Genomic DNA, 22,113 nt, shown 5'->3' with positions numbered 1-22,113 from the left:
GCTTATCTCGAGCAAAAGAATTACAAAAAAAACTTCTAAATTTACATAAATAAATTAGGAAAACTACCCACAGTAAGTAAAAATCGAACGTGAGACCAAACGATCTCAGAGCCTCAACCTTATCCATTGAGCTAAGGCCTCATCGGGTAGAAAAAATGTAGTTACTAACAAATATGATATCGTCAAATTTTCACTTGGTCATCATCCAAATATATAGAAACAACAAAAGTAACCTTAATGTCAACTTTTTTAACAAAAACAATATAAAAATTTGAAATTACATTTCACACAATTAATTATTTTTATAAGAACAAATGCAAATATATATAAATTCATTCAAAAGTAAAGGAATAGAAGGCAAAGAGAGGGGAAGATGGAATCAAATTCTAAACTTTAAACGTGAATAACGTAGATTATAAAAAAGCTCTCTCTGTGCTTGGTGGTTTCTCGTTCTAAAAATTCTTGCCCTTTGGCAAGTTCTTAAATTTCATGTTCGTCCTTTTGTAACAGGGTGTTTCCTTGTCTTTGTGCATTTCCGATAGCACCAGTTTCCTCTTATTTGTCTCTTCTGATATGGCTTCTTCTAGCACCCCACCCATCTCGGTGGAGGACTTCTACAAACAACTAACTTTGGAAGAAGAAGAAGGCGCAACACTACATTTCACAGCCACAAAGGAAGAAACGGAAATCCAGGATTTCAAAAGTGCTTAGTTGGCCGACTCTTAACTGATCGGCAAGTCAATTTCACAGCAATGCAAAATACTCTGGCTTCCGTCTGGCGCTCGGTTAAAGGTGTTAGAATCAAGACTATTGGTCTGAATATTTATCTATTTCAATTCTTCCACGATCTAGATATGCAAAGGGTCATAAAAGATGGGCCTTGGACCTTTGACCAGCATCTACTAGTTTTCAAGCCATTGGAACTTGGAATGACACCACAATTGATGTAAATTTCTAAATTTTAGGGTTATTTCCCTTTTCTCTTTCTTATGGGTTTGACACACAGGTTCCTCTTAACTTAGATCCTTATTTATATGTTCGATTTTGTGAGGTTTTGAGTGCTTTGTGGTAGATGCTACTAAAAATGGTGATTCACTCGATCATGAGCATCTGAAGTTTTACCCGTTTACATTTTCCCAAATCATTGTTTCCAATTCATGTTATTCTTCTTTGTTTTCTTTCCTTACGAAGAAGAAAGAGTTGCTATTTAAAAAAATTCAGAGGTTATGGCACGTAAAAGAGATCATGCTCAAACAACTTTAATCTTAAGGTTTGTTTCTTGTAGTCACTCGTCTCATTACAGTTTAACAGAGTTATTTGCATCAATCACCCCTATGAAATATTGAAAATGCACATTTCTTCCCTGTGAAATTTTAATAGGCATCTTCAATCCTAACATTTTAAAACATTAGCACACCTGTCCCTTCAGATGCGTGATTGTTGCGCACGCGCCCCTCATGCGACTGAGCAAAGATTTTGATATTTTTTTTGCACCAAATACCCATGTGAAATATTAAAAATGCATATTTGACCCCTGTGAAAATAATTTTTAAATCTATTTAACTCATAATACGCAATTTTTAATAAAATCCAATTATAAATATTTAACAAATATTTTTTGTTTTATTAATTATTATTTTTATTTTAAATGTATTATCATTAATTAATTATTTTCTAAAAAATATTATTACTTTATCATGTTATCATTATTTTATTAAATTCGACATCCGATCAATCTTTCCAATTTTTCACAACTATAATATAAAAAATAAAGGGCAAAACTACGTTTTTGGCCTTATATTTTTATTTGTTTGCAATTTTTCAAATTTTTTCCTACAAATATAAAAGTAAACAAGTATGAGAAGTTTACAAGATGTGATAAAATTTTCATCATAAATTTTAAAAAGTAAAAGTAGTTATCGGCATCATCTTCCAACTGAACACCAGCTGGGCTATGATTAGCGTGACATAAGAAATCTTCGGATAAAAGGTGAGGAATGCTAAAACACCTATCTCCCAATTTCTCTAGCATGCAAAGATATGCTTTGTTTTTCTTAAGGTTTTTTGGGAGGGTCATGTTTAGTGAAGGTAGGATACCACTCAGTGGTGCACTGCCATTATTTAGGGGGTTGGATGAAGAAGAAACATTTTTTTCCAATTGTTCACATGACTAGGAGCACCGCCAAAAATTTTAGGATTGGAACGAGATGCCACATAAATGGATCCACCTTTCGGTTGACCCAGGATCAAGAAGTAGGAAAAAAAATGGTGCAATCCACCGGAAAGTCCAAGGAATGGAATAACACTGCAAAACTACAAAGGATGGGAGATGCGTGACAGTTTCTAGCTAACACTACTCAAACTTGTGTTATTTCATAATTTAAGGATTCTCGAGGAAGAGTGACAAAATACGTGATCCGATCTCTGCCTAAATTTTTAAAAAAATTAAGAACTCGGCTACGAAAATTATAAAATTGATTTTTTTGAGGCCAATTAACCAAGGACTAAGGTTCGAGTCTCATTCTAAGAGGTAGAGTCGGTCCATAGAGGTAAGTGTTGAAGAAGAAGCATGTTGGCTCCCAAGGCGTGAGGGAGAGCTCCATCATGTTTTCAATTTACATATAGCTCATTATGTATTTTAATATGATAATTTGAAACTAAATATAATTTTCTATTTTATTTTTTAAAAAAATTCTTTATTAGTATCTTAATATCATAATAAAAAGAATTTTTTATACATCTTAATTTATCTTATGTCCCTACATTTTCGAAACAAATAAATTATCACCAATAATGATCGTATATAATAACTAAATAAAAGAATTATACGTCCACTTAAAATATTCAACAATAATTTATATGAAAAAAGTAGGTATTAGAAATACTTTATAAGACAAGAATGATATTTAACCCAAAAAAAGGATTAACATCCAATTAAAATATTCAAAAATAATTTATATGAGATTGTGTTGTTAGGAGTTCCAATCGAGTGATGGATTGGATTGGGTTTGTGGAAAGAGTTGTATAAATCAAATTTTTTTAGTGAAAATCCTTCTGAAAACAAAAAAAGGGGAGACGTAGAAGCTTAGACTTCGAACTTCCATAAAAAATTCCTTGTGTTATTTAATTTACTGCATATTTACTCTCGCCTTAGATATAATTTCAAACTTAGACTGTGAGAAACTTCAGCATTTACCAGTTCAGTTCCCACAGCTAATTATATGCTAAGCCAATCTTAGCAATCGAGCTGGTAACATAGCTTAATTGTCGGTCAAAGTTTTTCAAAATATTTTAAAGTGTATATTCACCCCTCCCTCTACACATATTTTCGATCCTAACAATATATAGTACTCTATTAATAATTAATTTTAAGATAATAATGGATATAAATGAAAAAATTAAATACATCTCTATTACTCATGAAAGTCATGATACAATAAATCACATCACTCTTAGATTAGACTAAACTTTTTATTCTCTTTTTCATCCTTGTTTTCTACCTCGATTTTCCATTATTATTCATGCATGTTTTTTTTTATATCCATGGATAATTTGTGGGCAAAGTTATAAATTTAGAATGAAAAAAACTTTATCCTCCATTTTTCTTGTTTCTATATCACTTGTATGTAGTATATGCTGATAGATTAAGAGGAATTATCAAAAAAATTTATCTTCAGTAATTAGTTTATATATATATAGGGGTAATTGCATACACTACCCCTTTGAAATACCGAGATTACTAAAAAAAAACTCATATGAAAAAAGAACGATTTATTAGTTCCATGTGTTTTCTAACCTTGAGCACATACATCCTCATACATGTTTTTAAATTTTGAGCACACAACCCCTTGTCTGTATGTGTTTCAGGGGTATTTGTGCACAAAATTAAAAACACAAGGGGTTAATAGTCATAGAAGATTTTCAATAAACTCATGATTTCACAAGAGTGGTATATGTAATTATCCCTAAAATATATTATTTTATATTAATTAATAGTGTATTTTATCGTCATAATAATTTAGTCATCTGAAATAAATGTTTTATAATCATTATTATATATAAATGATAGTTTCATAAATTCTTATTTCATGTTAATTAATAGTCTTAATTATTATTTTAATCTCATTCTAAATTTAGCATGTTAAATTAGTATTTTGTTGTGTTTTTTTTTCTATTTACCAATTAAAAATTGAACATCAAGTGTACGTAATTCAGATGATAGAAATACTAACAGTACAAAAATATATAATGAAATGTGTTAAATCTCAACAAAATCCGTTGTTAATGTTATTTTTCTTTTGATGGCATAAATCATTGAGTTTGATTTGTGATGAGATATTTTATTTTTTGTTTTAATATATTAAAATATTAAAATCATTATAACAGCATTTATGATGATTCTCTATCCATAAATTATATATCTTAAACTCATCTTTCATTGAAGTCTTAAAATGGTTAAAATCTTCAAAAACATTTAGTTATATTTTTTATTATGATAGTTCAAAAAATATGTCTATTTCTTTCTTTTATTACACTATTACAATTTATATATAGCTAATTATGTATTTTAATATGATAATTTCAAGGGACAACGTACTAAAAAAAAAAATTGATAATTTCAAACTGAAATAACCGTTTTCTTTTTATTTTATTTTGTTTTTCTTTATTGGTATCTTAATATTATATTATTATAATTGCAAGAGCTTTTTATGCATCTTAATTTATCTCATGGCTTCCGAATTGGGTTTCAATTTCGTCATGGGAAAATAATAAATTAATCATAAAACAAATGGGCCAGGAATCTAGTAGTAGTAGCAATTTTTTTTTTTTTTTTTTTTTGAGAGAGAGAGTGAATCTAGTAGCAATCTTAATAAATCTTTGTCCAGTCGATTCAAATATTTAGATCTGAAAGTGGATAAATAATTTAAAATTTTATAGATAACTCAAATTAAATTTACATTATCTATTGACATACGCATAAACATAATTAATAACTCATATATATATGCGAACTAAAAGCAATATTCTAACTTTCTCATCTCACAAAAAAAAAAACAGAAAAAGAAACTTCACCAACTTTCAAATTCAACTTGATCGAGCAGCTAGCTAGTCATGCATACGATTGGATCTGCAGGAGTGATGAATCGTCGTCTACCGGTTGGCTTTAGATTCAATCCCACGGACGAAGTATTGATAGCTTATTATTTGGCGCTCAAGATTAACGGTTTCCCGCTGCCCAACGGAATGGACCATGTTATTCTTTGCGTGAACTTCTACGATCACAACCCTCAAGAACTCATTGGTAACTAATCTATTAATATTGTTGTTTATGTAAATTTATTTTTCTGTCATCCGATTATATATTGTTCATGAAATTTTTAAAGAAACTGGAAGAGCCGTTTTTTAAAGAAAAGGATTTTTGGCATTCTTGGGATCGATCGATCGATGGATCTTGAATTTATACATGCAATTTTATATATTTTAGAATTATCATGTATGTACGTATGCACCGATTAGTTGGTAAAATATATATAAATTGCTTAATTAATATATTTGTTGATCCACGTACGCTCTGCAGGGATGCCGAAAATGGGGGGATCGGAACTAGGCTGGTACTTCCTTACAGAGATGGAGGGCAGCGGCAAGCGTTGTTCTCGCAAGGCCAAAGATGGGTTCTGGAAAGCGACTGCTAAAGATAAACCCGTGTGCGATCGCACTGGCTCGGTGATCGGTCACAAAAGATCACTCGATTTCTACCAACACAATAAGAGGACGGAGTTCAAGATGCATGAATATACATCATCTGCTTGTGTCAAAACTACGAGTAGTTCAAACAAGGTAACTTATAAAAGTAAAAACATAATTTTCATATCATGGATTAAATTTTCCTTTAATTTGTCGTGTAAACCGTATCAAACTTAATTTTGCAGATGAAATATTGGGTTCTTAAGAAAATATACAAGAATAAACAGGTGGCAGACATGAAGATTAGAATCAAAGATCATGACGACGACGACGACCACTACTTCTGCGAGTCTTCTAATTCTGCCAAGAGAGCCAAGAAAGTGAATGATGCAGATTTTAATGTCGACGACTACTTGATATTAATGGATGAAGATCAGAATATTAATCAGAATGTTGTAGATGATCATCAAGATGTCAACATCATGCAGGATGGCGGCCAATTATCGATTGAAGACGCGAATTTTAATCTCACGGACTACAATCAGAAAGAAGCTTATGTAGATGATGATCAAGCTGTGAAGAATCTCATGGATGAAGATATCTTTGCTGGGCTGGAAGAATATATGTCCAACAAAGTTTTCACAATTCTTCCAAATGAATATCATTAATGCCATTCAACATTTTTGGTCATGGAAAAGTTGGTTTCATTTTGTGAAACTGTGCCAGACTTGAACTTTTGGGCTATAATTCTTTTCCGTCATTGTTTAAACCACAAATCGGCCATTTTGAAATTAGTATAATTTTATCGTAAAAGCTAGTAAGTGAAAGTGCACCAATTTAATTCTTTCGGATCTTGTCACATGCATCTAGATATATTTGACATTTATGGATCTTTTAGACTAATTAGTCTAAAACATGCTAGCTTAAAACATCATCAGCACATAATGAGTCATTTGCCTCATAACAATACGCTAATCCCACTGACCCAAATTAAGTTTCCGATTTTCTTCAAATAGAATAATACTAACCTGAAATATATAACAGATTAGATATGACTAGCAGAAAGGCAATGGTTCACAACTCATCTGATCGAAATGCCATGCCAATGAAACACAATCAAGTAATATATAGGACAAGTTAAAGACATGAAATAAGATGTTTTTCTCCTTTCTTTTTTTCATATCATAATTTGATAAACACACGCACGCAATTTGATAAACACACATATTGCGTGCGCAAAGTGCTAGTTGTTAATTAATAATTAATTTAGATAATAATAATAATTAATAAAATGTTAATTTGTATAGTTTTAAGCACACGGAAATAATATTAGTGATAATTAATAATAATTTTTTTTAAGTTATAATGTTTTAAGAGCACAAATATCAAGGACATTTATTAATATATTAAATATTAGCCATTAATCAAACTAAAATAAATAAATGGAGACAAATTGATGACATATTTAGTTAAACTATAAAATGACGACATACAAGACCTCAAAAAAGTTTTGGAAATGCCAACAAAGCCCATACAACAAATAAAATTTCTAATTTAATATAAAAGAGGATATATGTGGAATTTCACAACTCAAAGTGTAACTTTTGTAAGAATAATAGATAATAGATAGATAATAATAGAGATACAAAGGACAATTGATTCTGAATACTAATTAGTTATTTGTTACCTCCTATTCTAGATGTAAATTGATTGTTCATAAGTTACGGGCTTGATCGTAGGTGATTAGAATAATTATCAGTTTTGGGTCTTTCATGAATTGTATATATTACTGTGATCTCCCTCAATAATAGATATTGGGTTATTCTTCCATCCTCCACCTTCTATCATGGTATCAAAGCACCCAAACTCATACGAGCATTTCTTTTCCTCCCTTCCATTACCCTCTGCCGAACACAACACTCTTGCCGATATCACATCGTCTCCGCTTCGAACACCCAGCATATATATATAGCTACACAGTCAAGTTTTTTTTTTTTTTTTTCTCTTTTGGCCTCCGAAGAATCTTCAATGACTACTACACCACCCACCATCACTCACAACGTTCACACGACACAACCATCACCACTCATCAGCATCAACATTTCTGCACAAGCACCCATTAAACTCACTAGCACAAATTATACCTCATGGAGGCTGCAATTTCACACGTTATTTGTTGGTTATGATCTGATTGGTTATGTTGATGGATGTAATCCATGCCCTCCTCCTACCATTACTGAAAATGCCAAAACATCACCAAATCCTGCACACATTCTCTGGATTCGCCAAGACCAACTCATTCTCAATGCACTTGTTGGTTCTCTTTCACCCACCATAATTCCATTCATTGCCCAAGCCAAGACATCTCAAGATGCCTGGACCATCTTACCAACACTTATGGCAAATCCACTCGAGGACGCATCAAACAAGTGAAAAGTCATCTCAAAAATCCTATTAAGGGCCCTCAAAGTGTTACTGACTTTCTTCACTCTGTCAAAGTTCATGCTGATAAACTAGCCATCCTTGGAGCACCTATGGATGAAGAAGATCTCGTAGACAAAATTTTGGATGGCCTTGGAGATGATTATAAAGAGCTGGTTCGAGCTGTTCAAGCTCGTGACACTTCGATCTCTTTCGATGAACTTCATGAAAAGCTCTTGAACTTTGAAGCATCAATTGTAAGACCAAAGATGGACATGGCTCCTTTCCCTGCCTCTGCCAATCCAGCCCACCGCAACAACACTAGCAGGCGCCCGCCGCCTTCGCATCCCAATCGGAATTCTACATGGCGCCCACCATCAAATCACGATAACTACTTCAATCCTGGACAACACTTCAAAAGCAATCGTCCTCCTCCTCGCCCTTATCTTGGTTCTTGTCAAGCTTGTGGCGTTCAGGGACACTCTGCCAAGCGTTGTCCATCATTTCGATTTATTCCAGTTCAGGCGTCCACTCCCTCCCGTGATCCTGGAACCTCCTCATTCGGGCAACCCCAGGCTCATTTTGCTACCAATACTAGTTCAAACACTCCATCATGGCTCCTTGATAGCGGTGCTACTCATCATGTCACCGCGGACTTGAGTAACTTATCACTTCATTCTCCATACACCGGCTCTGATGATGTTCAAATTGGTGATGGCACGGGACTCCCCATCACCCATACTGGTTCCACTTCTCTTCCCACTAAATCCAATAGTTTTACACTTAATAATGTCCTTTGTGTCCCTAACATAAAACAGAACCTCATATCTATCTCCCAATTCTGTACAACTAACAATGTTTATGTTGAATTCTTACCAAATACTTTTCTTGTGAAGGAACTCCACACAAAGGCAATTCTTTTTCAGGGTCGAAATAAGGATGGAGTTTATGAGTGGCCAATGTCCAACCAAAAGTCTACTCCAATACTTGCATTTTCTAGTATCAAGGCCCCTTCATCGGCATGGCATCATCGACTCGGTCACCCAGCATTTCCCATTCTTAAACATATTATTTCCCATTATCACCTAGGATTATCTTCCTCTATGTCATCTGAGTTTGTATGTAATGCATGTCAATGCAATAAAAGCCATAAATTATCATTCTCTACTTCATCTCTTCTCTCTTCTAAACCACTGGATATCATCTTCTCTGATGTATGGACCTCACCTATTCTATCTTGTGATGGGTTTAAATACTATGCTATATTTGTTGACCACTTTACCAAGTACATCTGACTCTACCCTCTCAAACGCAAATCTGACCTTCATGATGTTTTTATTAAATTCAAATCCATAGTCAAAAACCATTTCAAAAGCAAAATAATCACACTTTAGGTGCCACTTTTTCAAGGGGATTTTTGGGTCCAGATATATGATCTTCCTGTTGGGTTCATGTCCGAAAGAGTGGCCATAGAGATTGGTAACTACATTGGACGATACATTGAAGCAGATACGAACAACTTTACTGGGGTATGGAAGGATTATATACGAATCCGCGTCTCTCTAGATGTCCGATGCCCGATAAAAAGGAGGATGAAGTTGCAAAAATCAGGAGCATAATGGAGCTGGGCAAATTTCAAGTACGAAAAATACCTACATTCTGCTTTTCTGTGGCATCATTGGACACTCAGAAAAATTTTATGAAAAATTCTTCGATTATCCGGATAAATCAGTTGAAAAACTCTACGGGAGTTGGCTTCGTGCACCTCCCAGACGTACTCCTTCTGGTATTGGTGCAAGATGGTTACGTTCAGATAATTTCCAAGAGAGTTCAGTAAACACTAATGTGGCTGCTTCTATCCCACATGACCAGGAAATCATGATCATTACTGAGCAAAAACGTCGTCGAGTTGATGACCCACAAGAGGAGGACCAATTTTCCTTTGGGCCAGAGGGTATGCAAATGGACAAGGCCCTTTCCAGTCCAAAAAACTTGTTGAAGGCGGGCTCTGGTTCCCAGACCCGCCTAATCCAATGAGCACCATCAGTTGGAACTATCGTGGGCTTGGCAACCCATGAACAGTCCAATAAGTTTTGGGCCTCACGTCCAAGTTTAAGCATGTTTTTGTTTTTCTCATGGAGGTTAAAACTTCTATCTCCAAAGTTGAGCTTCTTAAGCAGAAAATGAATTTTGAAGGCCTGTTTTTTGTTCCTGGCCGAAACAATGGTGGAGGCCTTGCCTTATTCTGGAAATATAAGCATATGGCTAAGCTTTTATCTTATTCTTCTAATTTCATCGATGTTGAAGTCTCTATCCCGGGTATGGTGGCTTGGCGCTTAACTGGTTTCTATGGTTTCCCGGAGCGTAACAGACGTAATCAATCGTGGAATATGCTTCGAATGCTCTCCCAAAGATCGGCTCTTCCATGGTGTTGCATAGGAGACTTTAATGATCTTCTCTCTCATTCTGAAAAAAGAGGCCGAATTTCGCACCCTATAAATCTTATTAATGGTTTCAGGGAAGTTGTCAACGAGAGTGGTCTGGTAGACTTGGGAATGAAGGGTTACTGGTTCACTTGGGAAAGATGCCGAGGTACAAATTCTTTTGTTGAAGAAAGGATTGACCGGGCTATGGCTACTAATCGGTGGTTAAATACTTTCAGCATGGCAGAGGTCAGCAACTTAGAGGTAATCTATTCTGATCACAGCGCTATTTTCCTAAATCTTGATTCAAAATTTTCAAGCAAGAAAAAGCGCTTCCGCTTTGAGAACGCATGTATCCTTGAATCAGAGTGTAGAGCTGTGGTGAACCATAGTTGGTTGATCAGTGACGAAGGAAATATTCAACACCGAATTGCATCTTGTGGCAATCATCTTCAAGTATGGGGAGATAAGGTGAAATTTCATTTTAAAAAAAGCAATATCTCATTGCAGAAATAAAATTCGATTGTTGAAGCTTCGATCAAACAACTTGAATGATATTCAAATTGTGGAAACAAGACAGAAACTCTCTTCTCTTCTAGCCCAAGAATAAGTCTTTTGGAAACAAAGAGCTAAGATTTTTTGGCTTCAAGCTGGCGACAACAACTCCAAACTCTTCCATAATTACGCCTCCTCGCGCAAGAGGAAAAATCAAATCATGGAACTCAAAGACAATCTCGAAAATTCTTGCTTTTAGGGCCAAGGCATGGAAGACCTTATCTTGAATTATCTTGAATTATATCTCAGGTTTCGCAAAAGGTTAGTGACCAACAAAATCGCATGCTTATCCGCTCTTATGAAGCTCATGAAGTTCGGGCAGCATTATTCTCAATGCACAAGGATAAATCTCCTGGTCCTGACGGCATGAACCCCGGATTTTATCAACATTTTTGGGATATCACGGGATCTCATGTTTCTGCAGCATGCTTGGACTTCTTAAACAAGGGTCATCTTCCTAAAGGCTTTAATGACACCTCAATTGTTCTAATTCCGAAGAAGAAACGTCATGTTTACCTTTCTGATCTCCACCCTATTTCCTTATGCAATGTTATATATAAGGTTATGGCCAAGGTGATTGCAAATCGTCTAAAAACCATGCTCAACTCGATCATCTCTAAAACTCAAGGAGCTTTCATCCCAGGCAGACACATAACTGATAACATTCTCATAACTTTCGAGCTGGGTCATTATCTGAAACGAAAAACTCAAGGTAAAAAAGGGGTGGCTACCCTTAAACTAGACATGTCTAAAGCTTTTGATCGCGTCGAATGGCCTTTTTTAAAGCATATGCTTTTCAGCTTAGGCTTCGACAACCTATGGGTTGATTTTGTTATGAAGTGTGTGACTTCAGTGCGTTATATGGTGGTTCACAATGGTCACGAGATCGGCCCGATCATCCCACAACGTGGGATTCGCCAGGGGGATCCATTATCGCCCTATCTTTTTTTGTTATGTATGAAAGGACTCACATCTATCTTGCAAGCAGAAACGAGAAGAGGCAAATTACATGGTATTCAAGTAGCTCGTTGTGGCCCTCAAATCTCTCATCTTCTATTCGCGGACGACAGCTTTTTATTCTTCAGAGCTACAACAGAGGAATGTTCTACTGTCAAACATTGCCTTCAGAATTTTGAGATTGCTTCTGGGCAAACTGTAAACTTCTCCAAATCTTCTATCTCTTTCAGCCAAAATATTCCAAATGAACAGAAGTACTTAATGCGTGAAATCTTGGGAGTGAATTATACTTCGAATCATGGGGATTATCTAGGACTCCCTTCTATGATTGGGCGAAAGAAGTCGGACGTTTTTGCTTTCTTAAAAGAAAAACATGGAAGCGTATGAAAGGATGGAGAAATAAATGGCTTTCAAGAGCAGGCAAGGAGATTCTTCTCAAGGCAGTAGTCCAAGCTCTCCCCACTTATGTCATGAGTGTGTTTCTTCTTCCACTTACTCTTTGTTCCGATTTAGAAATAATGATGAACTCTTTTTGGTGGGTAAATCTGGTAACACCAGAGGAGTAATGAAATGGCAAAGCTGGGAGAAACTTTCGAAGCACAAATCAGAGGGAGGAATGGGGTTTCGTAGGTTACATGAATATAATCTGGCACTCCTTTCAAAACAAAGTTGGAAGCTCTTCACAGACCAAAACTCTCTTGTGGCACAAATCTTCAAAGCTCGTTATTACCCTACGTCAAATTTTTTGGAAGCCAAAACAGGGTCCAACCCAAGCTTTGTTTGGAGGAGTTTATTGGCTACACAAAATCTCATTCGTAGAGGAGCTAGATGTCGTATTGGATCAGGAAATCAGACACTCATATGGGGAACACCATGGCTTCCTGATGCTAATGATCCTTATATCTCTTCATTTGGCCCTCCAGAGCTACAACATGCAAAAGTAAGTGATTTGCGGACGTCCAATGCAGGGGAGTGGGATATTGATATTTTGAATGATCTATTTAATGTGCGCGACAAGAGTTTGATTCAATCTATTCCCTTGAGTTTGTTCGATGCGGAAGACAGATGGATTTGGGGTTTCAACAACAAAGGTCTTTACACAGTTAAAAATGGATATAAACTACTGTCTTCAAATGGAGATAATCATATAAGGGATGATATCAATTGGCTTCAAATCTGGCAACTCAAGACCCCCCCCCCCTCCCCCCAAAAGTGCGCAACTTCATCTGGAGAACGTTAACAAGATGCATTCCAACTAGAATGGCTCTGAAGAACAGGAGAATCGAGACCCAGATTTGGTGCTCTTTCTGCAATCACGATCCTGAAACAGATTTTCATGTCCTAGTCCAATGCCCTTTTGCTAGAAATGTTTGGTGCCTCACCTCCATTGGAAGCTTTGTTGGTACAGCTTCTTCTTTCAAAGATTGGTGGATTGCCTTAACATCAAATCACTCTCCTACTGACATTGACAGAGCTGCCATGATATTGTGGAACATTTGGATTGCTAGGAATGAATTGATTTGGAACGGAATCACAAGACCAGCAATTTTATTTTCCAATCAGCTTCAGATTCTCATAACCAATGACTGATAGCTAATTCAAGGAATAAAAGCCCTCCTCATTCAGCCCATCAGTCCACGCATGTTTGGACATTCCCTCCAAAAAATTTTGTAAAATGCAATGTCGACGCTGCTTTTTTCAAAGATCCACCTCGCATGGGTTATGGTTGTATTATTCGCTACGCCTCCGGAGCTATTATCAATGCTAAATATGGATGCTTCCAAGGCAATTTCCTTTCGTCTACAGCTGAAGCCTTAGGAGTTCGCGAGGCTCTAAGCTGGATAAAGGAGCTAAAGCTCATCAACGTTATCATCGAATCAGATGCACTCCTAGTGATCAATGTCATCCATTCTTCTGTGATGGATGTTTCAAGCCTAGGCCTTTTGGCGGAAGATTGTAGATTTCTTTTATCAGAACTACCATCTTGTATTTTATCTTTTGTTTATAGATCAGCGAACCAGATGGCTCATTCACTAGCTAGGTTGGCTGATTCTTCAACTGATCATGACCGACATGCTCTTAACCTGTCGTCCTTTATATTTCCCCCGGTTTGATTTTATAAAATTTGCCTTCGAAAAAAAAAAAGAATAGAAACTTAAATGGAAGGAGCATAAAGAAAGGTAGCCTTCCCCCGATCTAAAGCAGAAAACATACTTTATTCCTTTGCCAACTAAAGAACAAACCTCTTCCCACCATTTCTCCGCTTCAGAGCGGAAAGCTCGCAGAAAATGGCGAAAACATGGATCGAAATCTGCCTGATTTCTGCTCGGGGATTGCGGCGCACCTCCTCTTTGTGGAAGTTGCAGTGGTTCGCCGTCGGATGGATTGATCCAGACAACAAATATTGCACCAACATTGATGTTTCAGGTAATTAATTAGTAGCTAGAAGCCAGAGCCACTGATTAATACATCTTCTCTCTTGTTGATTGATGGGCAAAACTTATGAGAATCAAATTTAATAAATTTTTGGTCGATAACCGAAAAAAGGGGGGAAAATAGTTCCAGATTAATTTTGAGCTCTGTATTTTGAAATTCTACTATAGGCACTGGTAATCCCGTGTGGAAAACCAAATTCTCGGCAGCGATCGATCATTCGAAAGATGAATCGGGTTTCCAGGATTTGGTTCTTCATGTGGAAGTACGCAGCCGGGAGCCAGTCTTTCTTAGAGAAACGCTCCAGGGAACTGCCACTGTTGCGATGAAAGAGTTTCTGGAGAAGTACAATGGCGGTGAATCTGATGAGATTTCCAAGCCCGTTGAGGAAATTGGGAGCTTCCAGCTGAGGAAAAGGAATTCCAATAAATGTCGAGGTTTTGTTGATGTTTCCATCAGAGTTTCTGAAGAAAGGGAAGAGCATGCTGCTGCTTCATCAACTTCAGGTGATGTATCTATATTATCTACAATTTTGTGAAGAGTAGTTACATTTTAATTAAATTAGATTAATAAAATATGATTAAAATCTATTCAGAATTAGCTTCAAAAACTAATAAAATCTTGCAAATTATTATCCTAGAACAAAGTGGTGGAATTATATATAATATAAGTTCATTTCTATGATTAATTTGCGTTGGTTAAAACCAGGTGGCTATCAAGATTTAGCTCTCATGGGTTCAAGTGGTGGAATTAACCTTAGTAGTATTAGTACCCCATCCTTTGGTGGACAAAACCACCCTGCCACTGGCGGAGCCGCCTATCGTCCGCCTCCGACACAGCCGCCAAATGTCGGATATACGTCTCCGTTTCTTCCAAGAACTGAGATTAATTCACAGCATAGTTACGCAGCTACATTGACTTCATCAGTTTCACCTCAAGGGGAAAGAAGGGGTGCCGGACCTGGATTTGGGACCGTACTAGGGGCCGGAGCATTGGCAGCCGGTGCTGTGATCTTCGGGGACGATTTCTTGTCGGGGTTCAGTAATCCCGGCGATTCAAGAAGTGCTATACTTAATTGACATTTGCACTGATCCTAGCTCTAGTTTAAATTTGTTGTAGCTTATTGGCATGCAGCTTGTTAATCTCTTCTAGTTACTCATGTTTTCATGTTGCAAAATGTGTGTAGCAGACCACATGAGACCAACTGATCCTGTTTATTTCGATATTTATTTGTGAATAATTTAGACTTGAAACACTCGGCAAGAATACTTCAATTTCAGACAAGGTAATTATATATTTATTCGTTTATATATATATGATATATCATATCGTGGGAAAATTTTATGTGACCCTTAGAATTTTTAGATCCAATACTAGACATTTATCCATTAACATGGAATGCACTGAAAATCAGTTGACTCCACTTGAATTGGTAATAGAACCTTGGAGCAGTACCCAAATTAACTCATATTTTAATATATGAATTATTGATGAATTAATATATGAAACATTGATGTAAATTATAGTTCCGTCGACGTTAGTAATATGAGCAATGTCCATATGTTAGATTCAACGGCTCATCTTTTTATGCAAATGATATGTTTCAAAAAAGATGAGTCATTGGATATTTCATTGGGCACTATTTTAATGGGGTAACATTAACAAAACCGTTAATTACACATTGGTACATGAATCTACATTATTTTTAAATCCAATTGTTGTTATTAAATTCATCTCGATAATTACTTTGTTTTCAAAATTATTTTATTGATTAAAATAGTAAAATAAATTAAAATCACATGATAATAATAACTATCATTTTTTTTATAAGAATGTTAGAATTATTAACTAATATATTTAATTATAATATATTTTATATAATAAAATACTATTTTTAACTATTCCTGTTATAATATTATAAGGAAAAACTGTAAATTTGGTCTTGTATGTTTGTCACTTTGCGATTTTGGTCCTCTATGTTTTTATATTTCAATTTTAGTCCTGCATGTTCCGATTTTTGGCATTTTCGGTCTTTTTTTATTCGAAAATGCTTATGTGGCACTGTACACGTCAGTTCCACATCAACACTGAATTGGTGGCACGTCAGCGCCACGTCGGAAAAAGGACTAAAATTGTCAAAAAAAAATAAAGATAGCGGACTAAAACTGAAATCTGAAAATATAAAGGACTGAAATCGCAAAATGACAAACATACATGACCAAAAAAATAATTTTTCCATATTATAATTATAGATGTAACAACTCAATAAACAAATCTAAAAAAAACAAAATATATTTTAACATAAATGTTGAATTTATAATATTATTTTATTATCAAATCAAAAATATTTATCTATCATATATTTTATATATAATAAAATGAAAAATAATATTTTTAAATAATAATTTTATATGGACAAGTCCAATAAAAAATTGGAGATTGCAATTATAATATTATTTTATTATCAAATCACAAATATTTATCTATCATATATTTTATATATAATAAAATGAAAAATAATATTTTTAAATAATAATTTTATATGGACAAGTCCAATAAAAAATTGGAGATTACAAGTTTTTTTATATTGAATATATATGTCGTAATATACTTTATATATATATATATATATATATATGAGTAAATATATATATATGAGTAATGATACCCTGCACACCCTTACCCTGCACACCTGTGGGCACCTGCCTACGTGGCGCGCCCACAACCACACAATTGTTTTTTACAAAAACTGGCTGACCAATCATGGACCGCCACGTATGCGGTACTCATGTTACCCTGCACACCTAGGGTGCAGGGTATCATTTCTATATATATATATATATATATATATATATATACACGTAATCTAGTTGTTGAAAGATATAATAATTAAATTATTGCGTGATCATGAAAAAAAATTACAAGGCATCGGTAATTTGGTTGTACTATTCAATCTATATATTCGTTAAAGACGGCCAACGTTAGCAATGGAAGCTTTACTGTGCAGAAAAATCGGCGACCCAACCGTGGCGCCGCATGGCGCGGAGGATTCGGCTCTCACTATTTCTACGGCGTACCCGATTCCACAGCTCAACTCGCCGACGGCGGTTCGAGTCCGAGTGAAAGCAACAAGCTTAAACTTCGCGAATTACCTTCAAATCCTAGGCAAATATCAAGAGAAGCCACCGTTGCCCTTCATTCCGGGCTCGGATTACTCGGGAACCGTCGATTCTGTGGGGCCCAGTGTCACTAAGTTCAAAATCGGTGACCCCATTTGCTCTTTCGCTGGCCTCGGTTCTTTCGCCCAATTCATCGTTGCCGATGAATCCGAATTGTAACCACTTCACTCCCTTGGTTATCACGCAGGCATAGTTATGTTATTTCAAATTTAGCCTATCTATTTTGTCAGTTTGGATTAAAGATTTGTTCTTGAGTGAGAATGTGTAAAAGGGAATAAACACGACTAAAATGCCGCTCTGTAAACGATTGCTTTAGTTATCCGTTTAGGAAATCAGTTTGAGGGTCAGTCCAGTGTGTATTGGGGTGGTAGAAGTTAAATATAAAGAAAACTTAACTGAAGATTTCCTTTATTTGAAGGCCTCTGTGAGCCACTGATGGTTGATCTACCTGTTGATATCTGCTATGTGAAATAAAAATTTGTATACTGAGTGTGATTGTAGATAAAAATTTGTGAGACTTCTGATTAGCTTAGATGTGATGTAGATTTGATATAACTTCTGTTGGGGCCCTGCAGATTTCTAGTGCCGAAAGGATGTGACTTGGTTGCTGCCGGAGCTCTATCGGTCGCATATGGAACATCTCACGTGGCACTTGTTCATAGAGCTCAACTGCAGGCTGGTCAGGTAGAATATGATCATAACTTTTTGTGCCCTGAAAACATTATGCTGAATTTTGGGATTCAAATACAAGTATCAATGTGTTTATTTATGTTGTGATGTAATTGTAATGAAAATGTAGGTCTTGCTGGTTCTTGGTGCGGCAGGGGGAGTTGGAGTTTCCGCGGTGCAAATTGGCAAGGTCTGTGGTGCCACTGTTATCGCCATTGCTAGGTAACCCCATATTCTGCAAGTAGTCACTGCTTACTAAAATTTGGAGTCAAAAGAGGGCTGAGCTCAAGATTGGATTGGGTAAATAGAGAGTACTTCAGAGAATAAAACTCGCACTTTTGAAAAAAAAAAAATTATTTGATTTAGAAAGTCAACCGCCATGCTCCCAGTTGGTGTGTCCCAAAGTAAAATTGTCCGCAAGATGGTGGCTATCTTATTTTTATTTGTTGGTGATATCATCTGGCAGGGGGGAAGAAAAGGTGCAATTTCTGAAGTCATTAGGTGTGGATCATGCTGTTGATTTGAGCAAAGAAAATGTCACTGAGAGTGTCAAGGGATTTCTGAAGGCAAGAAAGCTGAAAGGGGTCGATGTTTTGTATGATCCAGTTGGAGGAAAACTTACAAAAGAAACCATGAAGTTGTTGAACTGGGGAGCAAATATCTTGGTTATTGGTTTTGCAAGTGGGGAAGTTCCCGTGATTCCCACAAATATTGCACTTATTAAGGTACTTCTTCTTTAAAAGGATTCGGAATCTTAAGACATTAACCTTTTTTTTTTCTTGTTTCTTTGAAGATAATCCAAATCTTTAGTTCTTATTGTTGTTTGGAACTCCTGTTTATTGATGACTGACACATATTATTGAAAAAGCTAGAGCGAGTAGGTCTCTTGTGAAACGATCTCACGGATCTTTATCCGTGAAACGGGTCAACCATACTCATATTTATAATAAATAATAATATTTTTAGTATAAAAAATAATACTTTATGATGGGTGACCCAATTAGAAGACCCGTTTCACAAAATTTGTCTTTGAAACCGTCTCACAGGAGATTTTGTGAAAGCTAAAAATTGTCTAATATATCCATATCATTTATGTAATGAACACAAAGTAGAAAAACTCGGTGGTTATGATTGGAAAAGGAATTTGTTATTGTTATTGTGAACATTGAAGGAATTGATATTCTTTTATTGTTTTCACGACCCTATATTTCGCTATTACTTGTGGAGGGAAAATATAATTTCAGTCCTCATACTTAGTCCTTAAACATTTTTACTTAACACTTCTAGTCCTTGAACTTTAGAGAAAAAATAAAATTAGTCATCGCTTTTGATTTTATATATGTTTGAATATAATGACAAGGACTAGATCGTGACATTCATTATATTTTAGGGACCAAAAATGAATAAATCAAGTTTAGGACAAAAGCACTTAGATAAACAGATCAAGATTAAATAAAATTTGTAGTTAAAGTATCATACAATAATAAAAAAACTATAATAAATTTTATTTGCATATAATAATATTATAAAAATAAAAATAAGCATATTTATGTTGTAGATAGATATGTGATTATTTATGGTCTTTATCTTTTCATAATATTTTTGTTATTAATGTTTGTTCATTTTTTGCCCCTAAAATTTAATAAATATCATGAATTCGTCCTCACAAATATATTTTACCATGACATCAATGGCAAGGACTCATTGTGTTGCAATTTTCAAAGTTGAAGGACTAAAAGTGTTACGTTGAAATGTTTAGGGTCCAAAAGTGTTTTAGGATGAAAGTAAGAGGACTGAAAATGTATTTTTCCCACTTGTGGATGATTGATATTTTCTTTTAATAATTATCTAGCCACTAATTGTTATTTATTGCTTGAACCCGAATGCTGCAGTCTGTAGTACATCAGTCATGGAACATGAAGTTTGAATTCCCAATTTATTTTGTTTAGCAAATAAAAGCTGTGGAAACTGTTTTTGAAACATTTTTGGATCATGATCTGAGCTTCAAAATCCAGAAATATGTGTTTTAGCTGTCAAGTTTGTGTAGTATGTCCATGGTTTCCACATGTCTGTGGTGTTACCCAAATTACGTATTAGCAGAAGCCGAGTCAAGATCAACCATATTTCAGCTCAGATGCTTTACTCGAACTCGACCCACATGGAGATCCAATTGTAATAATCCACTTCCCCATTTCAAAACAAAAGAAAAAAAACTCTGACCCACGTGTATCAAGCTTTGACAAGGCGCTTCTCTTAATTCTTTGCTTTGTTTTAGTTAAACCTCAGTGTAATTTGAATCTAGTATCTGAGACTTGGTGGGGTACTTTTTATGGGAACACAATTTTTTTTGTTCTCCAGAATTGGACTGTTCATGGGCTCTACTGGGGAAGCTATAAAATGCATCGACCGCATGTTCTCGAGGATTCATTGAAGGAGCTGCTGTCTTGGTTGGCTAGGGGACTCATTACAATCAAGATTTCTCATACTTTCAGGCTGAGGGAGGTGAGAAGCTTTTTCGACTCAATATCTTCTTGGCTGAAGAATCATCAATGTATCGTCTTGGATATTATAAAATGTTTTGTGAGAGGAATTAAGAAAACATCTGAGTAAATGTGGTTGAAATAATTTTATTGGGTTTTTTTACAGGCAAATCTTGCTTTTGCGGCCCTGAAGGATAGAAAAGCAATTGGGAAGGTGTTGATTGAGTTCAGTGATGAGGAACATACAAGGGCTAAGCTCTAAATGGTATTTGCTTCAGACATAGCGGCATTTTGGACAAGATCATATTTACATTTGTCTGAAATTTTGATATTGTTTCTGGTGTCGTTTTATAGTTTGAATAAGCAAGATGGATCGTTGAAGTGTAAAACTAATGAAACTTTTATTGTGAAGTAAAATATATGGGTCCTAAATTTCAAAATAATTTTTAATGTAGTGAAACGTATTAAACAAAATAAATATCCTCCAAAAAATAACAGATAACATAAGATATTGCTTATTTGTGTTTTGGAGGCGAACATTTTCTTTAAATTGTAGTTTCAAAATTGAGTTCCTTTTATTTATTTATTTATGAAATGGAAGAGAGGTTTGTTACAATTGTGTATCGAGTTTAATATATCATCTCATATTTGAAATTTTGATATCAGATGAGCACACGCGCTATTGAAAATTCAAAAATTGAGTTAAAAATATAGCATACGTTCGGCTTGGCTGTGTTTTTAGGAGATTTTTTTTTTAATGTATTGATAAGTTTAAAAATTATAGGTCTGATGATGATGGCATAAATTTAGGATCTTGATTGAAAAATAAAACCATCTAATATCTTAATTTGTTTCTAGACGTGAGAAAAATTGTGAATTAAAAACAAAAATTAGACACGAAGATTCGTCATTTTTTTGAAAAAATTAAATTAAATTAAAAAGAAGCACATATATATTTTTCATTTCTGAAGTTGGCTTGTACATAAATTTGAAATAATCACCTACTACTGTTAATTTATTTGGATTTCCAATGGTCACGAAATAAAATCGTTTGAAATCCACTTTTGGAAAAAAAATTTATAAAATAAAAATAAAAATACAAGACATATATAAATGTGAAGCAATCAATATAGACACCACATTATTTCATTACATATGAAGCCCCATCAATAGACAAAAATCAATCTAAAAGATTTTGTCATGTAATATATTAATGGCCTATGACTTTGAACACGCCTAAAAAAAAATAAAAAAGGAACATCCTTTTGATTCCCATACATATAAAAAGTTTCAACTGGCCTCATCATTATG

At 35.0% G+C, this 22,113-nt stretch overlaps 3 protein-coding genes across 3 annotated transcripts in view; all 3 read left to right on the top strand.

Moving 5' to 3' along the window:
• The window catches only part of LOC140871616 (lipid droplet phospholipase 1-like), a 102,558-nt gene extending 81,950 nt beyond the window's left edge, over positions 1-20,608 (top strand). The window contains exon 11 of the transcript XR_012147724.1: positions 20,598-20,608. The gene's annotated coding sequence lies outside the window, so the exon portion shown is untranslated. The remainder of the gene's footprint in view (positions 1-20,597) is intronic.
• Positions 14,212-15,748, top strand: LOC140872272 (uncharacterized). Its single transcript, XM_073275090.1, has 3 exons — positions 14,212-14,468; positions 14,645-14,980; positions 15,183-15,748. Exons 1-3 carry the CDS (start codon positions 14,330-14,332, stop codon positions 15,551-15,553), a joined length of 846 nt encoding a protein of 281 aa, XP_073131191.1. The 5' UTR covers positions 14,212-14,329; the 3' UTR covers positions 15,554-15,748.
• On the top strand, positions 17,384-21,253 carry LOC140871617 (uncharacterized). Its single transcript, XM_073274210.1, has 6 exons — positions 17,384-17,808; positions 18,229-18,337; positions 18,453-18,544; positions 18,789-19,047; positions 20,681-20,824; positions 20,969-21,253. The coding sequence occupies exons 1-6, from the start codon at positions 17,462-17,464 to the stop codon at positions 21,062-21,064; spliced, it is 1,047 nt and encodes a 348-aa protein (XP_073130311.1). The 5' UTR covers positions 17,384-17,461; the 3' UTR covers positions 21,065-21,253.
• The last annotated feature ends 860 nt before the right edge of the window (positions 21,254-22,113 follow it).

This window comes from Henckelia pumila, unplaced genomic scaffold (assembly GCF_033568475.1).
Source record: "Henckelia pumila isolate YLH828 unplaced genomic scaffold, ASM3356847v2 CTG_461:::fragment_3, whole genome shotgun sequence".
Taxonomy (NCBI): Eukaryota; Viridiplantae; Streptophyta; class Magnoliopsida; order Lamiales; family Gesneriaceae; genus Henckelia; species Henckelia pumila.
The sequence above is the reverse complement of the archived record's forward strand: the minus strand, read 5'-3'. Positions and strand labels throughout refer to the sequence as shown.

Excerpts from the sequence above, each read along its gene's own strand:
- LOC140872272 (XM_073275090.1), top strand. The coding sequence starts at position 14,330 with ATGGCGAAAACATGGATCGAAATCTGCCTGATTTCTGCTCGGGGATTG. Across the intron at positions 14,469-14,644 it reads CACCAACATTGATGTTTCAG|GCACTGGTAATCCCGTGTGG; the intron begins GTAATTAATTAG and ends ATTCTACTATAG. Across the intron at positions 14,981-15,182 it reads TGCTGCTTCATCAACTTCAG|GTGGCTATCAAGATTTAGCT; the intron begins GTGATGTATCTA and ends GGTTAAAACCAG.
- LOC140871617 (XM_073274210.1), top strand. The coding sequence starts at position 17,462 with ATGGAAGCTTTACTGTGCAGAAAAATCGGCGACCCAACCGTGGCGCCG. Across the intron at positions 18,338-18,452 it reads CTCAACTGCAGGCTGGTCAG|GTCTTGCTGGTTCTTGGTGC; the intron begins GTAGAATATGAT and ends ATGAAAATGTAG. Across the intron at positions 18,545-18,788 it reads ACTGTTATCGCCATTGCTAG|GGGGGAAGAAAAGGTGCAAT; the intron begins GTAACCCCATAT and ends ATCATCTGGCAG.